At 42.0% G+C, this 22,213-nt stretch overlaps 1 protein-coding gene across 5 annotated transcripts in view; it reads right to left on the bottom strand.

Moving 5' to 3' along the window:
- DLK2 (delta like non-canonical Notch ligand 2) overlaps positions 1-22,213 on the bottom strand; it is a 107,394-nt gene that overhangs the window by 5,352 nt on the left and 79,829 nt on the right. For all 5 annotated transcript variants that reach the window (XM_060754025.2, XM_060754024.2, XM_060754023.2 and 2 more), the window contains exons 2-4: positions 15,875-15,976; positions 6,541-6,604; positions 2,175-2,305 (exon numbers count right to left, since the gene is read on the bottom strand). In XM_060754025.2, the coding sequence (XP_060610008.2) occupies positions 2,175-2,305; positions 6,541-6,604; positions 15,875-15,947 (268 nt within the window). In that variant the 5' untranslated portion in view covers positions 15,948-15,976. The remainder of the gene's footprint in view (positions 1-2,174; positions 2,306-6,540; positions 6,605-15,874; positions 15,977-22,213) is intronic.

The raw sequence follows: 22,213 nt of genomic DNA, 5'->3' as shown, positions 1-22,213 counted from the left end.
AACCTCTGGAATTGCGCATTTAACTGGGCCTATCTCCCCTTTTCACTGTTTCCTTTTGCTTTCCTCCTTTCTTGGGCTACTTCCAGTGTCTCAGCAGACAACCATTTTGCCTTCTTGGTTTTCTTTTTCTTTGGAACGTACTTTGTTGCCGCCTCCTGAACAATGTCGCGGACTTCTGTCCATAGTTCTTCTGGGACTCTGTTTACTAAATCTAGTCCTTCAAATCTGTTCTTCACTTCCACTGTATATTCGCTAGGAATGTTAGTGAGATCATATCTAACTGGTCTGTGTATTTTCCCTGATCTCTTTAGTTTTATTCTAAATTGGGCAAGAAGAAGTTCGTGATCTGAGCTACAGTCAGCCCCAGGTCTTGTTTTCACCGACTGGATGGATGTCCGCCACCTTTGGCTGCAAAGGATGTAGTCAATCTGATTTCGGTGTTGACCATCTGGTGAGGTCCATGTATAAAGCCGTCTTTTAGGTTGTTGGAAGAGAGTATTCGTTATACACAGCGAGTTTTCCTGGCAGAATTCTATCAGCCTGCGTCCTGCTTCATTTTGTTCTCCCAGACCATGCTTGCCTGTGATCCCAGTTGTCATTTGACTTCCCACCTTGGCATTCCAGTCTCCTGTAATGAAAATAATGTCTCTTTTTGGTGTATTATCCAGTAGGTCCTGCAGATCCTCATAGAACTGATCTACTTCTGCTTCTTCAGCAGCTGTGGTTGGGGCGTATATTTGGATCACTGTGATGTTGAAAGGCTTTCCTTGCACTCGAATTGAGATCATTCTGTCATTTTTTGGGTTGTATCCAAGCACCGCTTTAGTGAATTTCTTATTAATTATGAAGGCTACTCCATTTCTTCGATGTTCCTCTTGTCCACAGTAGTAGATCTGGTGGTCATCTGATGTGAAGTGGCCCATTCCAGTCCATTTCAGTTCGCTGACCCCCAGAATGTCTATCTTTAGTCTTGACATCTCACCAATAACAACATCCAATTTGCCCTGGCTCATAGATCTTACATTCCAGGTTCCTATGGTGTGTTGATCTTTAGAGCATCGGATTCGTCGTTCGCCTCCAGTACCGTCGGCCGCTAGCCTTCCTTTCGGCTTTGAGCTAGCTGCGTCATCACATCTGGGGCTAGTTGAACTTATCCTCTGCTCCTCCCCAGTAGCATTTTGGCCATCTTCCGACCTGGGGGTCCCATCTTCCAATGGCATACCGACATATCTCTGGTTGTACTGGTCCATTTAGTTTTCTTGGCAAGGATACTGGAGTGGTTTGCCATTGCCTTCCCCAGGGATCACGCTTGGTCTGACCTCTCTGCCACAACCGTCCCGTCTTGGGTGGCCCTTCACAGTTTCGCTCATGACATCATTGAGGTGCTCAAGCTCCAGCGCCCCGACAAGGCGGTGATCCTTTGCTGGAGATGAGCAAGTTACCCTGTAGAAATTCCAACCAATGTCTCGAATAGGGAAATGCCCAGAGCAATGGACATGACTGCCACTAAGCATCTCCCCCACAGAGTCGGGCCGAATGAGCAAGCTGGCACAAGTAATATTTGGTGCAGAATGTACTTTGGATTTTTGGGGTGAAGGTCAGGTCTTTGATGGCAGAAAATCAGAGCAAGTTTAATCAAACATGAGCTACAGAATCTTCATCTGTACTGGTGCAAAATGGGTAGACAGACTGCTCTCTGATGTCTATTTCACATGCCATATTGCAATGGTCCTTAAACAATTGAATCGGCTATCCGTTTGGTTTTAGTTCCAACTGGGATGTGATTATTTGTTCTTACCAAGAAAGCCATCAAACTAATGCCTATAAAAACAGACCCAGCCACTACCTCTATCTAAGAAGGATAGGGTTTTACCATCCTTGTGGGAGGCTTCTCTCATGTCCCCGCATGGGGAGCTGGAACTGACGAGGCGGCTCATCCGCACTCTCCCCGGATTCGAACCTCTGACCTGTCAGTCTTCAGTCCTGCCGACACAAGGGTTTAACCTATTGTGCCACCGGGGGCTCCATCAATGTAGATTATATTGAGCTATACAGACCTACAATCTAATGTCATGTGAGAAAGCTTCTTGTGAGACTTATTTATTTTGTGTCTTTTTCCTGAGCAGCCTTTACTCTTATTCAAGATTTTCCCAGTTTGAACCGGAATGACTTACCTTTGTCACAGAACTTGCCAGCCCAGCCATTTTGACAGATACATTGCCAGGGTTGGTGGCATGTTCCATGGATACAGCCCAGCATCCTCACACACTGCTCACAAGATACCCCATCCCAGCCTGGGTCACATCTGGAAAAGATGCAGAAAAACTGGGGTGAGAAGATCAAACACTAACACAACATACAAAGCAGGGTAAAGCAATGGTACAATTTCACAGAGCAGCGGATTTCCATTCAACCATTGTGATTATACTTCACAGGTTAGGTCTTCGGTGGCTGACCCACAGCAAAAGCAACGCAATGTTTTCATTAGTTTTAGGAGTCTGCCACTGACCAAAGAGGATCTAGAGGAGTGATTCCCAAATTTTAGTCCTCCAGGTGTTTTAAGTCCTCCACATACCACAGCCAGTTCTGGAAGATGAAGTCCAAAATATGTGGAAGCCCATTGATCAAGAGGTATGCAGCTGAAGTGAAAGAACTGCAATGTGACCTTGGCTTTTACTACTTCTTTCTCTATTTCAATAACATCTAAATTGTTCCCAAAGAGAATAGCTGTGTACGCGTATCAGGACCTTAAACCTGCAATTTTATATACACTTACAATTTTATATACACTTACTCTGCATACAACCGGACTTTTAAGAAAGACATACAACAGGCTATCTCCAATATGTAAAAGTGAACCAATGTGAACTGCAAAATATTTTTGTGTGAATGGAGAAAATACTGAATGGGAGAATAAAACGAACAGGTGACATTCAATGAAGTTTTTGAAGTTTTTCTGCTGATCGAATCAGCACAATTCATACCACTTCCTTTAAGTCCTCCTCCTGCTCTCACATGTTTTGCAGGATTTTGAGGGGAGTGGGAGTTACTGGGAAGAAGAAAGAGGATAAAAGTCCCATTGTGAGCAGGCTTCTACTTATGCAACATTACTTCTATCCAAATTAGTGGGAACTGTACTGTATTTGTTGCTGACTATTCCTTTAACTGAGGCTAAATTAGGTGCAAGCCCTGTGTTTACGTGGCAATTAACTATTCCATGCCAAAAAGGCTATCCCCAGGCTGTGTGGGTGTGGTTTTCTTTGAACGCCATCCATGGCAATACTAGTCTGCCACTCCCCTAGCTAGGTATTTTTTTCTATCAAGGAGAAAGGGAGAACTGCAGAGTCCTGCTATCCTGAAGGAATGCTGATGCACAGCCACCTCATGCTGCCACGCATGACTACAAGAGGAGCCACTGAAAACACACATATACTATTCACAGTGACAAATAGAAGCCACTGGTATAGATCATCATTACAATAATAAACGTATGCAGGTGTGCCTCGAGTGAAGAAGAACAAATATTCCTGGGCATTATTTCTTTTATGGAATTATTGATACCAAAGACAGAAATAGCAAGGAAAGAGTAATTATAAGTTCCTGCACCACATCTTCACCTATGAATCAACACAAGCCCTAAGCTCACCCGGGGAGGCCCTTCTCTCACTTCGGCCTCCGTCTCAGGTGCAGGTGGTGAGGATGAGGGAGAGGGCCTTCTCGGTGGTCCTCCCCCCCCCCCCCCCCGGCTCTAGAACTCTCTTCCTAGAGAGATCAGACTGTCACCTACCCTGTCCTCCTTCCGCAAGAACCTAAAAACATGGATGTTCTGTTGTGCCTTTGATTAGGCAGTTCCAAAGAATTGGCCCTTTAATACTCATGTTCTGGCACTTTAGCACGGCCCTCCACTCTACAATCCTGACATTATAAAGCCTAAGGACATTATTCTCCCATCTCTTCCACTGAATTTTTGCACTTTTCCTTAGCTCTATCTAGGAATTGCACAAACACAGAGCCCTCTAAACTCAGCACTTTTATTGCTCCCATGGTAATGTTCTTATGATGTTATGTTCTATTGTGATATGTTTCTATTTGGTGTTGTTTTGTTATATTTTATTGCATTACGTTTTAGCTCTGTGTTCTCTGGGCTTGTTCCTTTGTAAGCCACCCCAAGTCCCTTCAGGATATAAAAATAAAGTTATTATATTATTATTAAAAATGAATAGTTAAATATGATTTTTTTAAAATGTAAACACCATGCATGGGAAATGAAACAACTAGGTCACGTAAGCCTTGGCATAAGGGAACAAAAATTCATGGGCCCTTGTGTATTTGTGTGCAGTTTTTGCGTTGTCATTTTATCCAGATGCATGGAATAAACAAAAAGCAAAAATGTAGGAAAGATACCTTCACAATCACTGCAGGCTCTCCTTGCTCCTGGGATAGTATGGCAGAGGACAGACAAAGTTCATAGGTGACATGTTCCCTGTTCTTCCTCATAGCTGTGGGTCAGGGTCTACAACCTCTACCAACATCTCTCCCCTTGCTAAAGGGCTCATGGTCTACTTGTTCCACGTAGACCAGGAGCCCAACTCAGGATGCTCCTGGCTTTCTCCATGTGGTTTTTCACCTGCTTGCCCCAGGCATGTTCCCATCACCATGTAAGCTCCATGAGAGATGATTATGCAATAGGCAAAATATTCCTAACATGCACAGGCAGTGTTTACAAACTATGATGGTCTTTTTTACCTGAGCTGGCTCATTAAGAAGGCAAATCCTTGTAACCTGGATCCGTGAGTCCTCCATGTTACTCAGTCATGACCTACATATCCTATTGTTCCTCAGTTATTCACAGTAGATTCCAACTGCCATTCTGCCAGTACCTTCACTGAGTCACCCTGAACAAGCTATATTCTTCCAGACAAGCCTATACCCCAGAGGTAACGTAGAACTGCAAAGCATACGTTGGGAAATGCTATAAACAAAAACCCAATCTTCTTCCCCGGGCCAAAATGTGCATATGGAACAGGATTGTGCAAAATAACCTCACTTGGATACAACAGTGGTTAACAGAAAGTTGCTTGGCAAGTTATTATCTCTGTGTCAAGATGTAACATAGCTCTTTTTTTAATTGTAAGATTACAAATGATTACAACACAGGAAAAAGGAATGGATCATGCCCATGTCACCACCAACATTGTTGATCCTAGCTCTCCATGGAGCTCTATCAGAACTCCCGGCTATCACCTGTCACATCTATGAAGTCAGAATAAGGGACCTGTGCCCCCTTCCTTTTTGCTGATTGCATGGGATTCGAGGCACTGCGATGGCTACGGGTTCGGCTGGAACTCTGCTTCAGGCTAGGAGCTACTGCAGCAGTGACATGATGGAGAAGAAATGCAGGTACCCCTGGACTATTTAGAGAACAGTGCCAGATCTAGAACTGCTCTGAAGCATATCAAAACAATCTTAACAGATTAGGGAGATGGGCCAAAACTAACAAAATGAAGTTCATCAAGGACAAATGAAAGATACTCCGCTTAGGCAGAAAAAAATGAAATGCAAAGATACAGAATGGGGGGATGCCTGGCTCAATAGCAGTACATGTGAAAAAGATATTGGAGTCCTCATGGACAACAAGTTAAACATGAACCAACAATGTCAGGCGGCAGCAAAAAAAAAAGCCAATGGGATTTTGGCCTGCATAAATAGGAGTATAGTGTCTAGATGCAGGAAGTCATGCTACCCCTCAATTCTGCTTTGGTCAGACCACCTGGAATACTGTGTCCAATTCTGGGCACCACAATTCAAGAGAGATGTTAACAAGCTGGAATGCGTCCAAAGGAGGGCGACTAAAGTGATCAAGGGTCTAGAGAACAAATCCTATGAGAAGTGGCTTAAAGAGCTGGGCATGTTTAGCCTGCAGAAGAGAAGACTGAGAGGAGACATGATGGCCATGTATAAATATGTGAGGGGAAGTTATGAGGAGGAGGGAGCAAGCTTGTTTTCTGTTGCCATGGAGACTGGGATGCAGATCAATAGCTTCAAACTACAGGAAAGGAGATTCCACCTGAACATTAGGAAGAACTTCCTAACTGTGAGAGGTGTTCAGCAGTGGAACTCTCTGCCCCAAAGTGTGGCGGGGGCTCCTTCTTTGAGGGATTTTAAACAGAGGCTGGATGGTCATCTGTCAGGGGTGCTTTGAATGCGATTTCCTGCTTCTTGGCAGGGGGTTAGACTAGATGGCCCACGAGGTCTCTTCCATCTCTACAATTCTATGATTCTATCAGGTTAAACTGCCCAGTGAAGAGAGCCCCAAGTTTATTTCCTCAGATGCCTAGGAATGTTGTATCAATACACTGTAATACACACATTTTTTCATAGGCAGATTTCTCAGTATAGTAGATATGAGCCAGTAGTAGACTTTGTACTGCAGAACTGGAGTTATTAGGTACTGAATCTGGTCAAGCTTGGCACAGAATGTTGCAATAACATAATGATTCAATAGCTTTCTTATTCAACAACATTTCAATACTGCTTTACCTGCATTTGCCATCTTTTTCACAGCTGCCATGAGCCAAATTACAATGGTCACTACAGTCATCACCTGCAAAACAACACAGAGAGCAGGAATTAATACATAAGGAATATTTCATAACTTAAATCAGACTGAACTGAACAAGAGTAGCACATCACTTTTCATAGGTTAGGTTACTTGTTTGGATAGATTTCACCACACAAAACACACTAAGCCTCCTGTTTCAAGACTATGTATGTCTACTATTCTCCTTGTTGTTGTTGTGTGTTTTCTGGCATATGATAACCCTAAAGTTAACCTATAATGGGTTTGTTTTTTGTTTTTTTGCAATTTTTGTTCAGGCCAGCTCACCCTTGCCTTCCTTGGAGGCTAAGAGAGTATCACTTGCCCAAGGTCACCCAGCAGGTTTCTATGACAGAGCAGGTCATACCCTGGTCTCCATAGTTGAGCCGAAAGGAGAGGCCAAAAAAAACATATTATCATCATCATCATCATCATCGCCACCACCATCATAGTCATGAGTTACCGACTGCACCACATTGACTCTCTATAGAGATGGGAAACTATGGCTTGTAGACGCCATTCAGTCCTCAGAGCCTCTTTGATCAAGAATCTAAATACTGTCTTTGATCAAGAATCAATGCATTTTATTTTGCAACATGGAAAATGCTCTTCTCTTTCCATTACTCTCCCCTCATTTTCAATAAACGGTAGTTTTTAAGTACAAACTTGCTAATAAGTTAAAGATGATGCAAGATCTTAGCATACAAATCTACAGAACAGTCCTTTTCTGGAAAAAAAATCTGGAATACAAGCAGATCAGATAAAAGAATACAACAAATAATAATGAAATTATGCAAACCAACATTTTAAAAAGCAGCTAGATTACTACAGATGAGCAGATGAGCAATATACTACTTTTTATCCTTATTTCTGAACGTATCTTCTATGAGCCTACAAGAGCTTTAAGATGGGCTGGGGAGGTCCTGCTCTCTGTCCCAACCTCCTCGCAAATGTGATTGGTTGGGATGAGAGACAGGGCCTTCTCAGTAGTGGCCCCTTGGCTATGGCACTCCCTCCCCAGTCACATCAGTTAGGCCCCATCCCTCCTGGTTTTTAGAAAGAGACTTAAGACCTGGCTTTTTATGCAAGTAGTGTTGTAACTCAGCCAGCCGAAGATGATGCGGAGGGGTTTGATATAATGCAGACAGCTGAGGATGTTAACGAAGGGTCTGGGGAGTGCAGGACCTGTGTTCAGACAGGGGATTTTGGAACAGAAATGCAATTCCCCGGTTGGGAGAATGGAGGACTCTCTCTGTGAAAATGAAACTGTTTTGCAGGATGACAGGCTGGAAGAGAGATTAGATAGAGAAGCAAGACTGCTTCTGCATGGGAAGAATTTTCATCTGTGAAATGTTGGAAAGTTGCATTTTAACTTAAATAACCCATCCAGGTCACGATGAAACTGGTGAGATTGGTTCCCTGATGCACAGAGCTTGGAAAAGGCCATGCTGAGTGGCGGATTTTATTTTGTGACAACTGTCCCTCATACAAAAGACATAGGCACCTATAGAAACCTCACTCCACCCTTCACAAACACATCTCTTTCTTCCACCACCTCTGTAAGTAATACTTCTTGGGAAAGGACTCCACCCCTGCTTCAAGGTGTCTGAGGGGAAAAGAGAGAACTAATCAACGCTGTAATATTTTAATTTAAAAAGCTGACGTGGCAATGATGAAGCTGTCAAGAATTCTTGCCCCCTCTCCTGCCTATCTGCAATGAATGTAGAGAAGTTCTATTAAAGTTAGCTTAAACTAACAGTAGGTTTCTTTGTAAACAAACCTCATAGCAGACAAAACTGTGTATGTATGGGGAGGAAGTTGTTAATCATAATGACAGAGGAGAGACAGGATCACACACCATCACAAGCCACATTAGCAAATACTAAGTTGGGCAATAACGCTCTAATCTGTTCACACCTGAAACCCTTTTTTGGCTTTTTCAGTGGAAACTTTAAAAATTACTACAAGCCAGTGTTTAAAGTAGACTAAATTGACAACCGGAAAACCACAAGAGTGTAAACGTTTAGGAAGAAACGGAGCATCTACATGGTAGACTTAATGGAGTTTGACACCACATTAACTGCCTTGGCTTAATGCTATGGAGTCGGAGAGGCACCAGAACTCCTTGGGAAGAAGGCTTGTAATAGTATCATTTCCATGATTTCATAGTGTTGAACTGTGGCAGTTAAAGTGCTGTCAAACTGCATTATTTTTACAGTCTAGTTCCAGCCAAAGTCATCCGCATTCTCAGGAATAATTGAGTCATTTGGTACCATTTTAATTGCCATGGCATAACTCATGAAAGTACTTAGAATTCTGGATTCCCCTTGAAAGTCAGCACTAGAATTCTCTTACCCAGAATTTTAAGTTATTGTTCACCAAATTAAAGTAATATTGTGTAAGATGGAATTATGGCATTGAGCAAGTGATCCAAAAGGAATATCCACTTGCCAACACAGGAATTTTAATACAAAGAGTGGCTGTCTCTCATGGTGATATTATAATAATAATAATCACATTAACCGTTGACATCATCTTAAATTTTATTTGTTATCGCCTCCCATCACTGCTCAAGGCAGGTTAGATAACTCAAATAATACACAATGCCATTAAAATACATAGAACAAAGAGTCAAATACAATACTAATAGAATGTAAATTTAAAATTCATTTTAAAAATTGGATTGAACAAGAATGGCTACATCAACAATTGAAAGAATAGTAAAGGTAAAGGTTTCCTCTTGACATTAAGTCTAGTTGAGTCAGACTCTGGGGGGTGGTGATCATCTCAATTTCTAAGCCGAAAAGCCAGCGTTGTCCATAGACACCTCCAAGGTCATGTGGCCAGCATGACTGCCTGGAGTGCTGTTAACTTCCTGCCTAAGCGGTACCTATTGATCTAGTCACATTTTGCACGTTTTCGAAGTGCTAGATTGGCAGAAACTGGGGCTAACAATGGGAGCTCACCCCATCCCACAGATTCAAACCACCAACCTTCCACTCAGCAAGTTCTGCTGCTTAGCGGTTTAGCCCGCTGCGCCACTGTGGCCACTAATGAAAAGAATACCATGGAAATACACCAAGACTGTTCCATCTTCCCTCAACCTCCGCTGAAAGGTGGAAACTGGAGACGGAAGCAAAAGCTGCCTGCTGTGCAGTCTATCAATTAGGCACAGATACCTATATTGCGATATAACAAAAATGGTATCAATAAAAATAGACAATACAGAAACAACTGTACCCAGGATTACTTGTTGTTGTGTTATGTATATATACCAGACATTTGGACTTTTCTCCTTTTGATACTTATGTAGGTTATGTTTCAGGAGTTACAGTATAATAATAAGTTAGTACCCAGTTGGGGCTGTAAAGAAAGACTACAAAATTGTTTCTGTATTGCTGTGTAGCCTACCCAAGACAGAATATAGCCACCTGCCCATTTATTTGCGGGTCAGACTTTTGAGGATTTGGTTGTTCATAGATCTGATAAATGTGTTTCCCATAGGAATCTTCAGGTCCTCCAATGCAACTCTATGGTCAACTTCTGCCGGAAATTGTGTTGGAGAACCTAGAAATTCTTATGGCTGTGTTCACTCAGTTTAAAAAAATTACAGGTTTTTAAAATGGGAGTTTTCCCCGTTTTCACATAAGCCCCAAACCCAGTGAAAGTAGAGGGCCCACTGCAAACACCACAAAACAATTATAGCTGCAGAGCAATCTAGAAACTGAAGTAGAGTTCTATGCCTTTACTGTGCAGGCCTCCGGTGGCGCAATGGGTTAAACCTGTGTGCTGGCAGGACAACCAACAGGTCGGAGGTTTGAATCCGAGGACAGCACAGAGGAGCTCCTTCTGTCAACTCCAGTTCCCCATGCAGGGACATGAGAGAAGCCTCCCACAAGGATGGTAAAACATCAAAACATCCAGCCATCCCCTGGGCAATGTCCTTGCAGACGTCCAATTTCCGCACACCAGAAGTGACTTGCAGTTTCTCAAGTCTCTCCTGACACAAACACACACACACAAAACCCAGGATTTCCAGCCCTCGGTCCCATGCCTTAAAGTGAAAAACTGTTCCAAAGGATTGATTTCTCTTTAATTATGTAAATGCCCCCAGTATTGTAACTGAGCCCAGATCTAGTGCTATTTTCTGTCTCTTTCTTTTCCTCTGTTCTTCTTCTCAAGCCTGCTTTCTCATCACTTTTGTCCTTTTCTCTATACTCAGAACACATGAATATTCTCCTGCTTGGCCCACTTACTTCTTCCTCTCTGTTTCATCACAAAGTGGTGTGCAAGGAGAAATGATGGGGATCTAGGTCATATCATTATAGGCATACTTATATACAGTACATTTCATATCACTTCACTTGCTAAAGAATGAGTTTCCCTTCAGAATTCTTGTAAGTTTAATGGGGATGCAAGAGTTTACTAATATAGATTCCTGGGGCCCTTCCAGACAGGCCCTAGATCCCAGGATCTGATACCAAATTTCCTATTTATCCCAGATTATCTAGCAATGCAAATTCATATAATCCAGTATAAAGCAGAAAACCTGGGATTAGATACTAAGTTATATGGCCTGTCTGAAAGGGCCCCTGGACCACTTTCACTGAACAAGAGCTCCCAAAGGCAATTATTAGGGGAAACAAATAATTCCCGGGAAGAATATTAGCATAGTAGAAGACTGAGATGTAGATATATATTTGATATACAAATGCAAATTGCTCTTAAATTTGTACAAATAAAATGAGTTAAACTTGTTCAACAAGGCACAATAATTCTCCTGTATTTACACCTCTTAATAAAGTGTTTCTCAACCTCGGTATCGGGGCCACTGGGAGGGGTCGCGAGGGGGTTTCAGAGTGGTCACCATAGACCATCAGAAAATATATATTTCTGATGGTCTTAGGAACCCCTTTGGCAGAGAAGTATGAAGATCTCTCTGTCTGTCCTTCGCTTTCTTTTTGGAGACAGATGGCGAATCCTCTGACCAAAAGCCCTCCTCTGCTGTGATTGGCTGGCCTCTCAGCCAAGGGGAGGGCTATTTCTGAGACTCCAAGTGGGGAGGGGAGAGCAGGCATGCTTGGTGCATGACAGCATGGTGCGCATGTGCAGGCAAGGGAGAGCATGCAAGGTTGAAGAGAAGGTCGCACCAACGAGTCCCTTCAAGGTAAGGGGGTTCTGTGTGAGAAGTTTGACCCAATTCTATCATTGGTGGGGTTCAGAATCTCTTTGATTGTAGGTCAACTATAAATCCCAGCAACTACAATTCCCAAATGTCAAGTCTATTTTTCCCAAACTCTACCAGTGTTCACATTCTGGGCATATTTTCGTGCCAAGTTTGATCTAGATCCATCATTGTTTGAGTCCACAGTGCTCTCTGGATGTAGCTGAACTACAACTCCAAAATTGAAGATCAATGCCCACCAAACCCTTCCAGTATTTTCTGTTGGTCATGGGAGTTCTCTGTTGAACCAAGTTTGGTTCAATTTCATCATTGGTAGAGTTCAGAATGCTCTTTGAGTGTAGGTTAACTATAAATCCCAGCAACTACACCTCTCAAATGACAAAATCAACCCCCTCTCCCCAACCCACCAGTATTCAAATTTGAACATATCAGATATTTGTGCCAAATTTGGTCCAGTGAATGAAAATACCTCCTGCATATCAGATATTTACATTACAATTCATAGCAGTAGCAAAATTATGTTATGAAGTAGCAACAAAAATAATTTTATGGTTGGAGGTCACCATAATCTGAGGAACTGCATTAAGGGGTTGCAGCATTAGGAAGGTTGAGAAACACTGTCTTAATATAACAGTTACTACACAGTACATTTATACATATACTGCTTGTTTTGTTTTGAATTGCTCAACGAGTACAGTGAATTGTGCAATCATTTTTGTCTAATTTACTATTTTAAAAGAGCATCACATGTGGATATCTGGATTGTGGAACAAGAAAGGGGGTTAACCCTCTTGTTCTACTAACAAAAACTTTCTCCCAACGCTGCTATTTGCCATTGGGAGGAAAACTGAAATCCAAATAGTTGCATCCCTTTAAGAGCAAGGAACAGTTGGAGGAAGCTTGTGTAGTTTTAGCCAGGGATCTGATGTAGAGAGAGAGAGAAAGGAAAGGCGAAGCTGGAAATTTTACTTTTTGAACAATCCCCCAATTAGCATGGCCATGCTCACATTGTCCGGCAGATGCTGTGGTCCAAAGAAAGTAAAATTCTCAAATGATGAAAAATTTTGAAAGCCCATCTAGAACTTTGCTAGTTCTTCCAACGTGACTCTATGGTGACTTCCAGAGGAAACATTCCACAGAATTGCCTGGAGGTCCCAGAAAATTCCTAACAAGGACTTACTCTCAGATGCAGGGATCATACTGCCTATGGCTATAGATCAAGGGTATCAAACTCATTTTGATCAAGGCCACGTCAGCCTTAAGGTCGCCTTCAAAAGTCTGTTGAATCCATGGATGGAGAATCCATGGACACAGAGGGTCAACTATAATTTTTTTACATAGTGGTTCCTTTTCCTTATTTTTTACCCAGTTCAGACCCCCATGCTATTGAATAGCAACTTCGATAACTTTTGATTATCTGTCATGTGAATTGGGGATAATGGGGATTACAACCCAACAGCACTTGTGGCTCGAAGGTTGGAGGAAGGTTAAAGGACATTTTAAAGTCAGACATCATATCTGCAAGCCTCATATCTAAATTCAAACCCCACTATTCTGACTAAGCAGAACACACTGCAGACTTCCAGATGTTACTGTATCACAACTCCCATCACTTCTAACAGTGAGGAACACAGGAGTTGTTGTTCAGCATTTGGAGGGCCACATAAAATGACATGACAGGTTGGATTGGCCTGTGAGCCTTGAGTTTTACACATGTGCTATAGATCAATAAAAGTGGTGAGACACTTAGCATTTTATCTAGTTTGGCCCTGAGGCATGGCTTCCACTGGGGAGAATTTAAGATTTTTCACAGAATGTCCAGCAGATGTCACTGCATGCCCAAAAACACAGGTGGGGGTCAGTGAAGGCGAGCTAGGACCAATATACCTATTAAAGTTTGGCAGTGCATTGTTACACATTAACTGCGTTTCTTCCTTTAAACCAAAGAAGCCTCCACAGCCCCCATTTCTGTGCAGAAAACATCATGACGGAAGGGATACCTTTCCCAATATTTTCCCACTAAAGAGTCCCCCTCCAGGTGCTTTTCCACTGGTATAATAACAACAATAAATAAAACTTTATTTATACCTCGCCACCATCTCCATAGGTACATGGGGTGGCTTACAAATTAGCACACAATGGTGCCAAACAACACATAAAAGACAATATACAGCATATAAAATCAATAACACATTTACATAAAACCAGACATTAGCAAAAGCAGTCACTATTAATCAGAACCAGAAAAATGTGGCAATAGCCATTGATGAAAAGATCCATATAATCCATATAATCAATGTAGCAGCCCAGCTGTATACCCCTCAAAATGCAGATATAAAGTGCGAATGTAACTGGCATTCAGTCTGGCTACTTACTATCTTAAATGTTACCAAAGGCCTGCTGAAAAATAAAACAAGTTTTAACTCTTTCTGAAAGTGTGTAATAAAAGGGTAAAGGAAAGGAAGCAAGTGCTGGGTATTTTGGATAGAAAACAAAAGGGGGTGGACATGAAGTTAAGTAACTCTATTTTTCCACTTTTGAAGGAATGAAACACAACATTGAGTGAAACATGCAGCCAGCATTTAACATGTAATTCAGCACTCAGAATAATCCAGGAGCAACTAGCTATGTGCAATTAGCTGGCAACTAACTATGTGCAACTAGCTGGCAAAGCTGTGAGACAAGCAATAGCACTGTCTTTTCATATAGCCTTTTGGGTAAGTATCTCTCTGATGACTCAAGAAATGTGCCATACAAATCCCTTTATTTTGATTGCCATAACCTCTGTGCATAATCAAGGAATCCTGTTGGCAGCATGCAAACCACTATGATTAAAACCCACCCGGGGTCTTATACTGGATTGCCTGGTGCGTGCCTGTGCGTGCATCCAAGCATGCACACATAGGCACACACGCGCACACACAGAGCAGCTTTGCCCTACTCAAGTCATGCAGCAATAGAGAGAAAGCAATCATTCTGATACACAAAAAGGGAAGCATCCAGCTCTGTTAATTTGTCAGACCGGGAGAGGAAGATTACGAACCATTTTTGGCTTTCTTCTCGCAAGCATGCTGAACAATCTAATCAAGACACCCACATACTGCAGTATTTAAACATAAATTAAATAGACCATAAATAGACCTTTAAGATTTTATATTTCTTCAATAGGAAAGAAAGAAAGTTGGGTGGAGAGACAAAGAACCTTTTGTGATAGATTTTTAATTCCACTTTAGCTCTCATGTTATTTCCTATGGAATCCTGGGATTTATAGTTTGGGGTACTAGAAATCACAGTCATTAAGAGCTCTAGCTCAACATTTGGCCCTCCAGATGTCTGGAATGTCAACTCCAACAATGTCCAAGGATTCTGGGAATTGAAGTCCCAAACATTTAGAAGACCAATGATTGGGCAACTCTGCTCTATTGCCTCACCACACTACAAACTTCAGGATTCCACATTGCAATGACAGTGAAAGTGGAATCATAGTTTTATCATTGTTTAGTGTTAAAGGGCCCTTTCATACTACATTTTTTATTATTGCTCCATTTTTAAGAATTCTGGAATTTTTAGTTTAGTGATATATTTAGAAGGCCCTCAAGTAGCCCAAAAAGAAAGGGACTGAAGGTTACATTAGTTTAATCCTGTACCATTGGTAAGCACTTAGAATACCTTGGGAAATGTAGTACAGGAGACTGGACTACAGCTTTTTATGAGAGAATTCCAGTTACTTAATCAAGCTGCATATCCATGGATTCCTTGGGACAGACCCAAGACAGTGTAAGAGGCTAATATAATAGTGTAATGCAGATACATCCAAAATTTTGAATGTTTGTTAGAATGGGGAGGGGAGTAACATTGTAGGGCCTCTTCAACTTGGCATAGTGTAACGTCTTGACATGTCTTAATCCACCCCTGGATACAGATACTGCTTAATGATTTATTTGGCACTTAAAGAATGGGGAAGAAAATGGAACTAGTCACTTGCCATGAGTTCATGAGAGGCCCCTGAATACACCATGGTACATGAGTCATTGCTTCTTTTCTTGCGATAAGACTTTGTGCACACAAGCAAACATTTCACTAATCCTCACCTTGAGCAAAATGGTGATGGGCCACCAGGATCCAAAGCAAGGACATGAGCTGAAGACAGAAGCTCCTGAGCATGGTCAGTGTGGCCCCACCGAGAGAGTCACCTATAAGAACACAAAGGCAAAGTTAGACCAATACTTTGTAAGCACCTTGCAGGGCTACCATGGAACTTCAAATTCCAAGCAGATTTATTACTATGAATAATAATAATAATAATAATAATAATAATAATAATAATAATAATAACAGCTTTTAAATACCCCGCCTCCATCTCCTCGAAGGGACTTGGGGAAGCTTACAAAGGGACAAGCCCAAAGAGCACAGAATTAAAAACGTAACACAATAAGTATTTATAAAAAGAAGGAACATTGAACCAAAAGGTATTTCAAGCTCTCACGTTTCCCTTTTTTGGGTTAGATATATAGATGCTGTTTGACATCAACACCAATCAACAATTGCCATCTGCTGTGCCAACTAGGACAGAGTGAAACTACAGGATAACAACAGGTACATTCTTTATCTAGAACAGTGCTTACCAACCTTTTCTTGACCAGAGGCCACTCACCAACATAAGTATGAAAAAGGTTACGAATCATTTTTTGATCAACTGTAGATTTGGTTTGGTTATTTGAGGTGCTGATTCAGAAAACTGCACTGGGTAGACCACATCAGCTCTAGTTTCTGATACAGAACATATGCCATCTAGTAGTCACCATCTGCTCGCCCACAGAAAACCATATTTAATAATCTTGAGCTGATGTTATCCAATGCAATTTTCTGAATTAGCATCCTAAATAACCCCAGGAACAGGACTAAAAATGAAGACACCTAGGCACCCCTGCTTCCAGGTGCCACATGGAACAGTTTTGCTCAGGGGGAGGAAGGAGGAGGAGGAGAAGCAGCAGTCAGGAGGCTTGTTGTTGTGCCTTTCATGGGTAGTCAGTCTTTCCCTGCCTAACATCCCCATTGCCTCGGCACCATTAAGAGGATTTCACAAGACGTTGCACGTTGCAACTGTGTAGTAACGGTAAGGCCGCGGAACATATTTTAGTTCTTGTGGACCACTGGTGGTCCATGGACCACAGGTTGAGAACCACTGATCTAGAATTAGGAGCCAGAACTGTCAGTCCCCATCCCACTGCTCATGTGATCCTTTCTTCACCCTTTTTAGCACGGAGATCATATCACATTTTCCATAAGCTACCTTGAAACCGTCATCAGGAGCACTCTGTAGGAATATGGAATGAATTTTGGGGGTGGGCACTGGAAACTCACCAGTCTCAATACAGCAATTTAGTTACACCTCTTCCTATTGCTTTGTATATTCTGTAGCAACTTCCATCTTTTAACTGTTCTTTTGAAGCAATACTACAATTTCTTAAAAGGGTTGGATCCCTCTCACTTTCCTGTCACGTGTACCTGTCCTACTATCGTAGACATTTTAAGATTTCTAATTGCTTAGAAAACAGCTTTCTAGCTCTGGTCTCTTGTAATCTACAGGCCAACACTATTTCTTCAGGATCCCAAACAGAAATCTTTCCCAGCACCTGGGGACTGAACCTGGGACCTTCTTCATGGACTACATGTGCTTCACAACTCAATTTTGATGCATTCTCTTCCCAAGCAATAATCCCAAACAATATATATGGAGCTAATTTACAGTAATCTTGAAAGGTGGGCTAGGCTGAAAGAAGGCACCCAGCCCAGTGCCTCCAAGGCAACTTCTGCCAAAGATGGTATTTATTTATTTAATTAATTAATTGATTTATATCCCACTTTTTTCTCAGTATCTAAGGGGACTTCCAGAAAGCACTAAATCACAGGTTTTAAGCAGGGGCAAAAAAATCCCAGGACTTCTGAAGAGGTCTGCATACAGACCTGTTGGTCCTGGTATTTCTGCCTGTTGTCCAGACTTGATGCTTTGTTGTGAGATTTAGAGGCTCCCAAGATAACCACAGCAGGACTTCCACCAGAAACTTCAGTGGGTTGTTTTTTTTAAAAAACCTCAAGATACAGATATGCGGAGAATCACAACAGCAAATCACTGCAAAAGTTCTGTTCTTTGTCCTGGCCAGAGAAAATGTGCCCTCCACACATTTAATGAAGTTTCTGCCACACAAAGAAAGTTTTTTTCCTTCTACTCAAGTATCATTTTCTTTTTAGGAACCGACCAATCAGAAACAAACATCTAAAACCCGAGAACAAGCTCAGATTTTTAAAAAATCCCATGATTTCTGATTGCAGGGACATATAGACATGTGAAGATCTGCATATTCGGCTTAAAACTGCAATATTCCTGCACCTGGAAATCTCGCAGTTTTGGCCTTTTGGAGTTATTGCTTCCACATTTACAAGGAACAGCATCTGGCTACCCTCCTGTTTGCTGCAGAAGCTCCTGAGATAAAGGTACTGTCTGGACAGACCCTAAATCAAAGCAGCTACACATATAGTCTATCTTTCCTTCAGTCAGCTTAGAGCAGCATACCTGGCTCTCTTCCTCCTCACATTGCCCTGTGAATGTCAGGTTGACTGAAACAAGGTTATCTGGTGAGATTCTTGGCTCAATGGGCATCCAGACTGGATGTTGTTTGTATATTAATCTCCCAGCTATGCAGAAAAAAGTGGGGTGGGTGGGATCCAGGTAGTATGGCTGAATTAGAGCAGGGGGCGGTGGTGGTGCAGTGGATTAAAATCCCTGTGCTGCTAAACTGCTAACCTGGTTTGGCAGTTTGAATCCACAAGACCAGGTGAGCTCTCGTCTGTCAGCTCCCTCTCCTGCCAAACTAGCAGTTTGAAAACATGCATATCTGAGTAGATAAATAGGTACCACTTTTGTGGGAAACAGCAAAGAGACACTCCAAGCAATCTTGCCAGTCACACAACCAGGAAGTGACAATACAGACTCCTTGGTTTGAAAATGGAGAAAAGCACCTCCCCAGAGCCAGAGATAAGCCAGAGCCAGAGCCTCCAGAAGCCATAAATGAAAGGAGAAGCCTCTGTGTGTCTCATTGTATATGATTGTAAAGGAACTGAATGTTTGCCTATGTATGTAAATGCTATAATCTACTCTTGAGTCCCATAGGGGAGAAGGGCGAAATATAAATAAAGTGTATTATTATTATTATTATTATTATTATTATTATTATGTGTAAGAGTTGTCCCAAACTTTTGGTCAGAAAGTAACATATAGCCAGTTGCCATATTTTTACACTTCTCCCAATGCCGCAATACTGACAGCCCTCCACATTAACAGGGGCTAAGGGCACAGTACCTCCATGAAAGTGAAAAGGTGCAAATAATATTTTTTATTTGCAGTTTTTCACTTTCATTGAGATCCTGTGCCCTTAACACTTGAGAAACTGACCACAGAACCACATTAGAATATCTAGAGATTTTTATAGAGGTGTTCTCTCTAGAAATCTCCAGATCCTCCAACATCACTGCATTAAGCTGACCACAGAGTCACACTGGAGAACCTAGAGATTCAGGGAGAGAATATTTTTAATCAAATTTGCAAAAGTTAAAACCAAAATTGTGGAAATGAAACTGTACACCTGTATGCTCATCTATAAAACAGACATGAGTTTGGCACCTATTTCCCTTGAGCTGTATCCTTTGTAAGGCAAAAGAAGGCAGATTTGTGAGTTAGCAGATGTAAAGGGACAGAGAGCAATAAGCATACAACCTTCCCTGAGACCCCCATGTCAACTTCATGCCATCATTTGCTATGGAGGCCATTGTGATGACATCAGTGCCGAAGTTAGATTCTACTGCCAATACATGGAATAGAGACAGCAATAGGGATCCTTCTCTCCAAACAGCAAGATGTCTTGGGCTAGTACTGATTCCCTCTTACAGAATATTTATATTTATCATCCAATAAAAAATCCAAAGATTAAATATGAACATCACAAGATGACAACCAATGTATGCAATATGAACACAAGAGGTGCCATTTGTGTAAAAGGAGAATTAATGCTATTTCACACCACTTTAACTACCATGGCTCAAGTCGAATTCTCTGCTCAGTGCAAGATCTACACCTAAAGTATCCCCCACTGCGTAGCTGTCCAGCCTCCTTTTGAAGGCGTCCAAAGAAGAGCTATAAGGAAAGATTCTAATTGTGTCTGATGATTAAAAGCTGTTGTTTTTATTAGTCTCTATAGAATTCTACTCCGGTTCATCTATGGGTAAGTGTACTCTACAGCTTCCCTAACATCCCATTGCAATTCCAATGGGCTGGAAGCTTCTCTTTCACTTCCTACCCTAAAGTATTGTGCCGTGTTCCTTTGTGCGGCTGAACAGCTGCTGCATATCAGGGAAGGGCAAAGTGATTCCTGCGAATCTTATAAAATAATTTATGGATTAAGGATGAACAGTTGGCAGCCAATTCCTCCTGAGCTATTAGGATCTCAGCTGAATACCACATGTCATTGAAAAGGTCATTTCTCCTTTCCATTCCCAATAAAGTCTCCAGAGCAGACAGGGCCTGAGGGAATCAGAAGGTAATTATTATTTTAAAAAATCTAATTGGTGTCCCCACTACAATTAATTATGCACACAATGGTTTCTACACCTTGGAGCATTCTGGAGGATTCATTACAATGCATCAACATATTTCTTTCATTAATTGGTGGAGGGCTACTCTATCACAAGAAGGAATTACTGGTTAGGAAAATCAGATTGTGATGAATGGAGAGTTAATTGGGTTGCTGTGTTTTCCAGGCTGTATTGCATGTTCCAGAAGCATTCTCTCCTGACGTTTGTCCTGCATCCATAGCAGGCAGTTGACGAACCAACCTGGACACAGGATATTATTTGAGAACACAGAAATGCTGGAACACTCTAACAACCAAAGAGAAGCCACTGAAATCCACAAGCATGTGGACAATTTCAACAGAAAGGATGAAACCATGAAAATGAACAAAAATCTGGCTACCAGTGTTAAAAAAACCTCTAAAATCATAACAGTAAATAAAGAATAACACTCAAAAACAGGGGAATTCCAGATAAGAAACAATCAGGGCCAGCTAATCACCTCCCAACAAAAGATTCCCACAGGCAGTAAGAAGCCAGATCTTGAAAATTGCTAGGCCATTAAATACTAATCAAGGTGGCCAATTGCTACATTCACACTTGCCTCAAGCAGACAAGAGTTATTTCTCCCACCCTAAACATTCCACAGATATATAACCCAAGTTTCCAACAGACCTAACAACCTCTGAGGTTGCCTGCCATAGATGCAGGTGAAACGTCAGGAGAGAATGCTTCTGGAACATGGCCATACAGCCCAGAAAACATACAGTAACCCAGTCATTCCGGCCATGAAAGCCGTCAACAATACATGGGAGAGTTAATTGTTGGGCAGTTGTTGGTCACTTAAAGCCATGGCACCTATTCTGTCAGGCAGTTATATTAGTCAGAATAATTATGATAAAAATGTATGGGACTACTGTATAGTCCAGACATGGGCAAACTTGGGCCCTCCAGGTGTTTTGGACTTCAACTCCCACCATTCCTAACAGTCTCAGGCTCCTTCCTTTTCCCCCTCAGATGCTTAAGCGGCTGAGGGGGGAAAGGAAAGGGCCTGAGGCTGTTAGGAATTGTGGGAGTTGAAGTCCAAAACACCTGGAGGGCTCATGTTTGCCCATGCCTGGTATAGCCCATAGACAGAACAACAAGAATTGCTGCATCAAGACTGGATTCGTCACTATAGTGCAGGATCAGTGCAATACGATTTAGGACAGGGTATACCCCAAAACATTTGGCTACCTGTGGTGAAGAAGCAAAGTAAATCTGCATAATATCCAAAACCAGGAATGTTATTTAGGCAGGTGAGGCAGCAAATCCCACAATCACCCCTCCTTCATCCCTGAGGATAATGTGACAAATTAAATAACTAACAATTTGCTTTCCTTTCATGACTGCCAAAATTTGCTAGCTGAGGCCACACTCTCTCTCTCTCCCCATTGATAGGGTCAGCCCTGGTTTAAGTTCCAATGCAGCGGCAGAGGCGGCCGGGGGGGGGGGGGGGGGGGGCTGAGGATGCTAAAGCACTGCTAGAGGAGGGAGCAAGCTTGTTTTCTGCTGCCCTGGAGAACAATGGCTTCAAACTACAGGAAAGGAGATTCCACCTGGACATGAGGAAGAACTAACTGACTGTGAGAGTTTTCAGCAGTGGAACTCTCTGCCCCGAAGTGTGGTGGACGCTCCTTCTTTGGAGGCTTTTAAATAGAGGTTGGATGGCCATCTGTGGAAAGTGCTTTGAATGCGATTTACCTGCTTCTTGGCAGGAGGTTGGACTGGATGGCCCATGAGGTCTCTTCCAACTCTATGATTCT

Source organism: Anolis sagrei, chromosome 1 (assembly GCF_037176765.1).
Source record: "Anolis sagrei isolate rAnoSag1 chromosome 1, rAnoSag1.mat, whole genome shotgun sequence".
Classification (NCBI taxonomy): domain Eukaryota; kingdom Metazoa; phylum Chordata; class Lepidosauria; order Squamata; family Dactyloidae; genus Anolis; species Anolis sagrei.
Note: the sequence above shows the minus strand (reverse complement) of the source record. Positions and strands in the feature narration are given on the sequence as shown.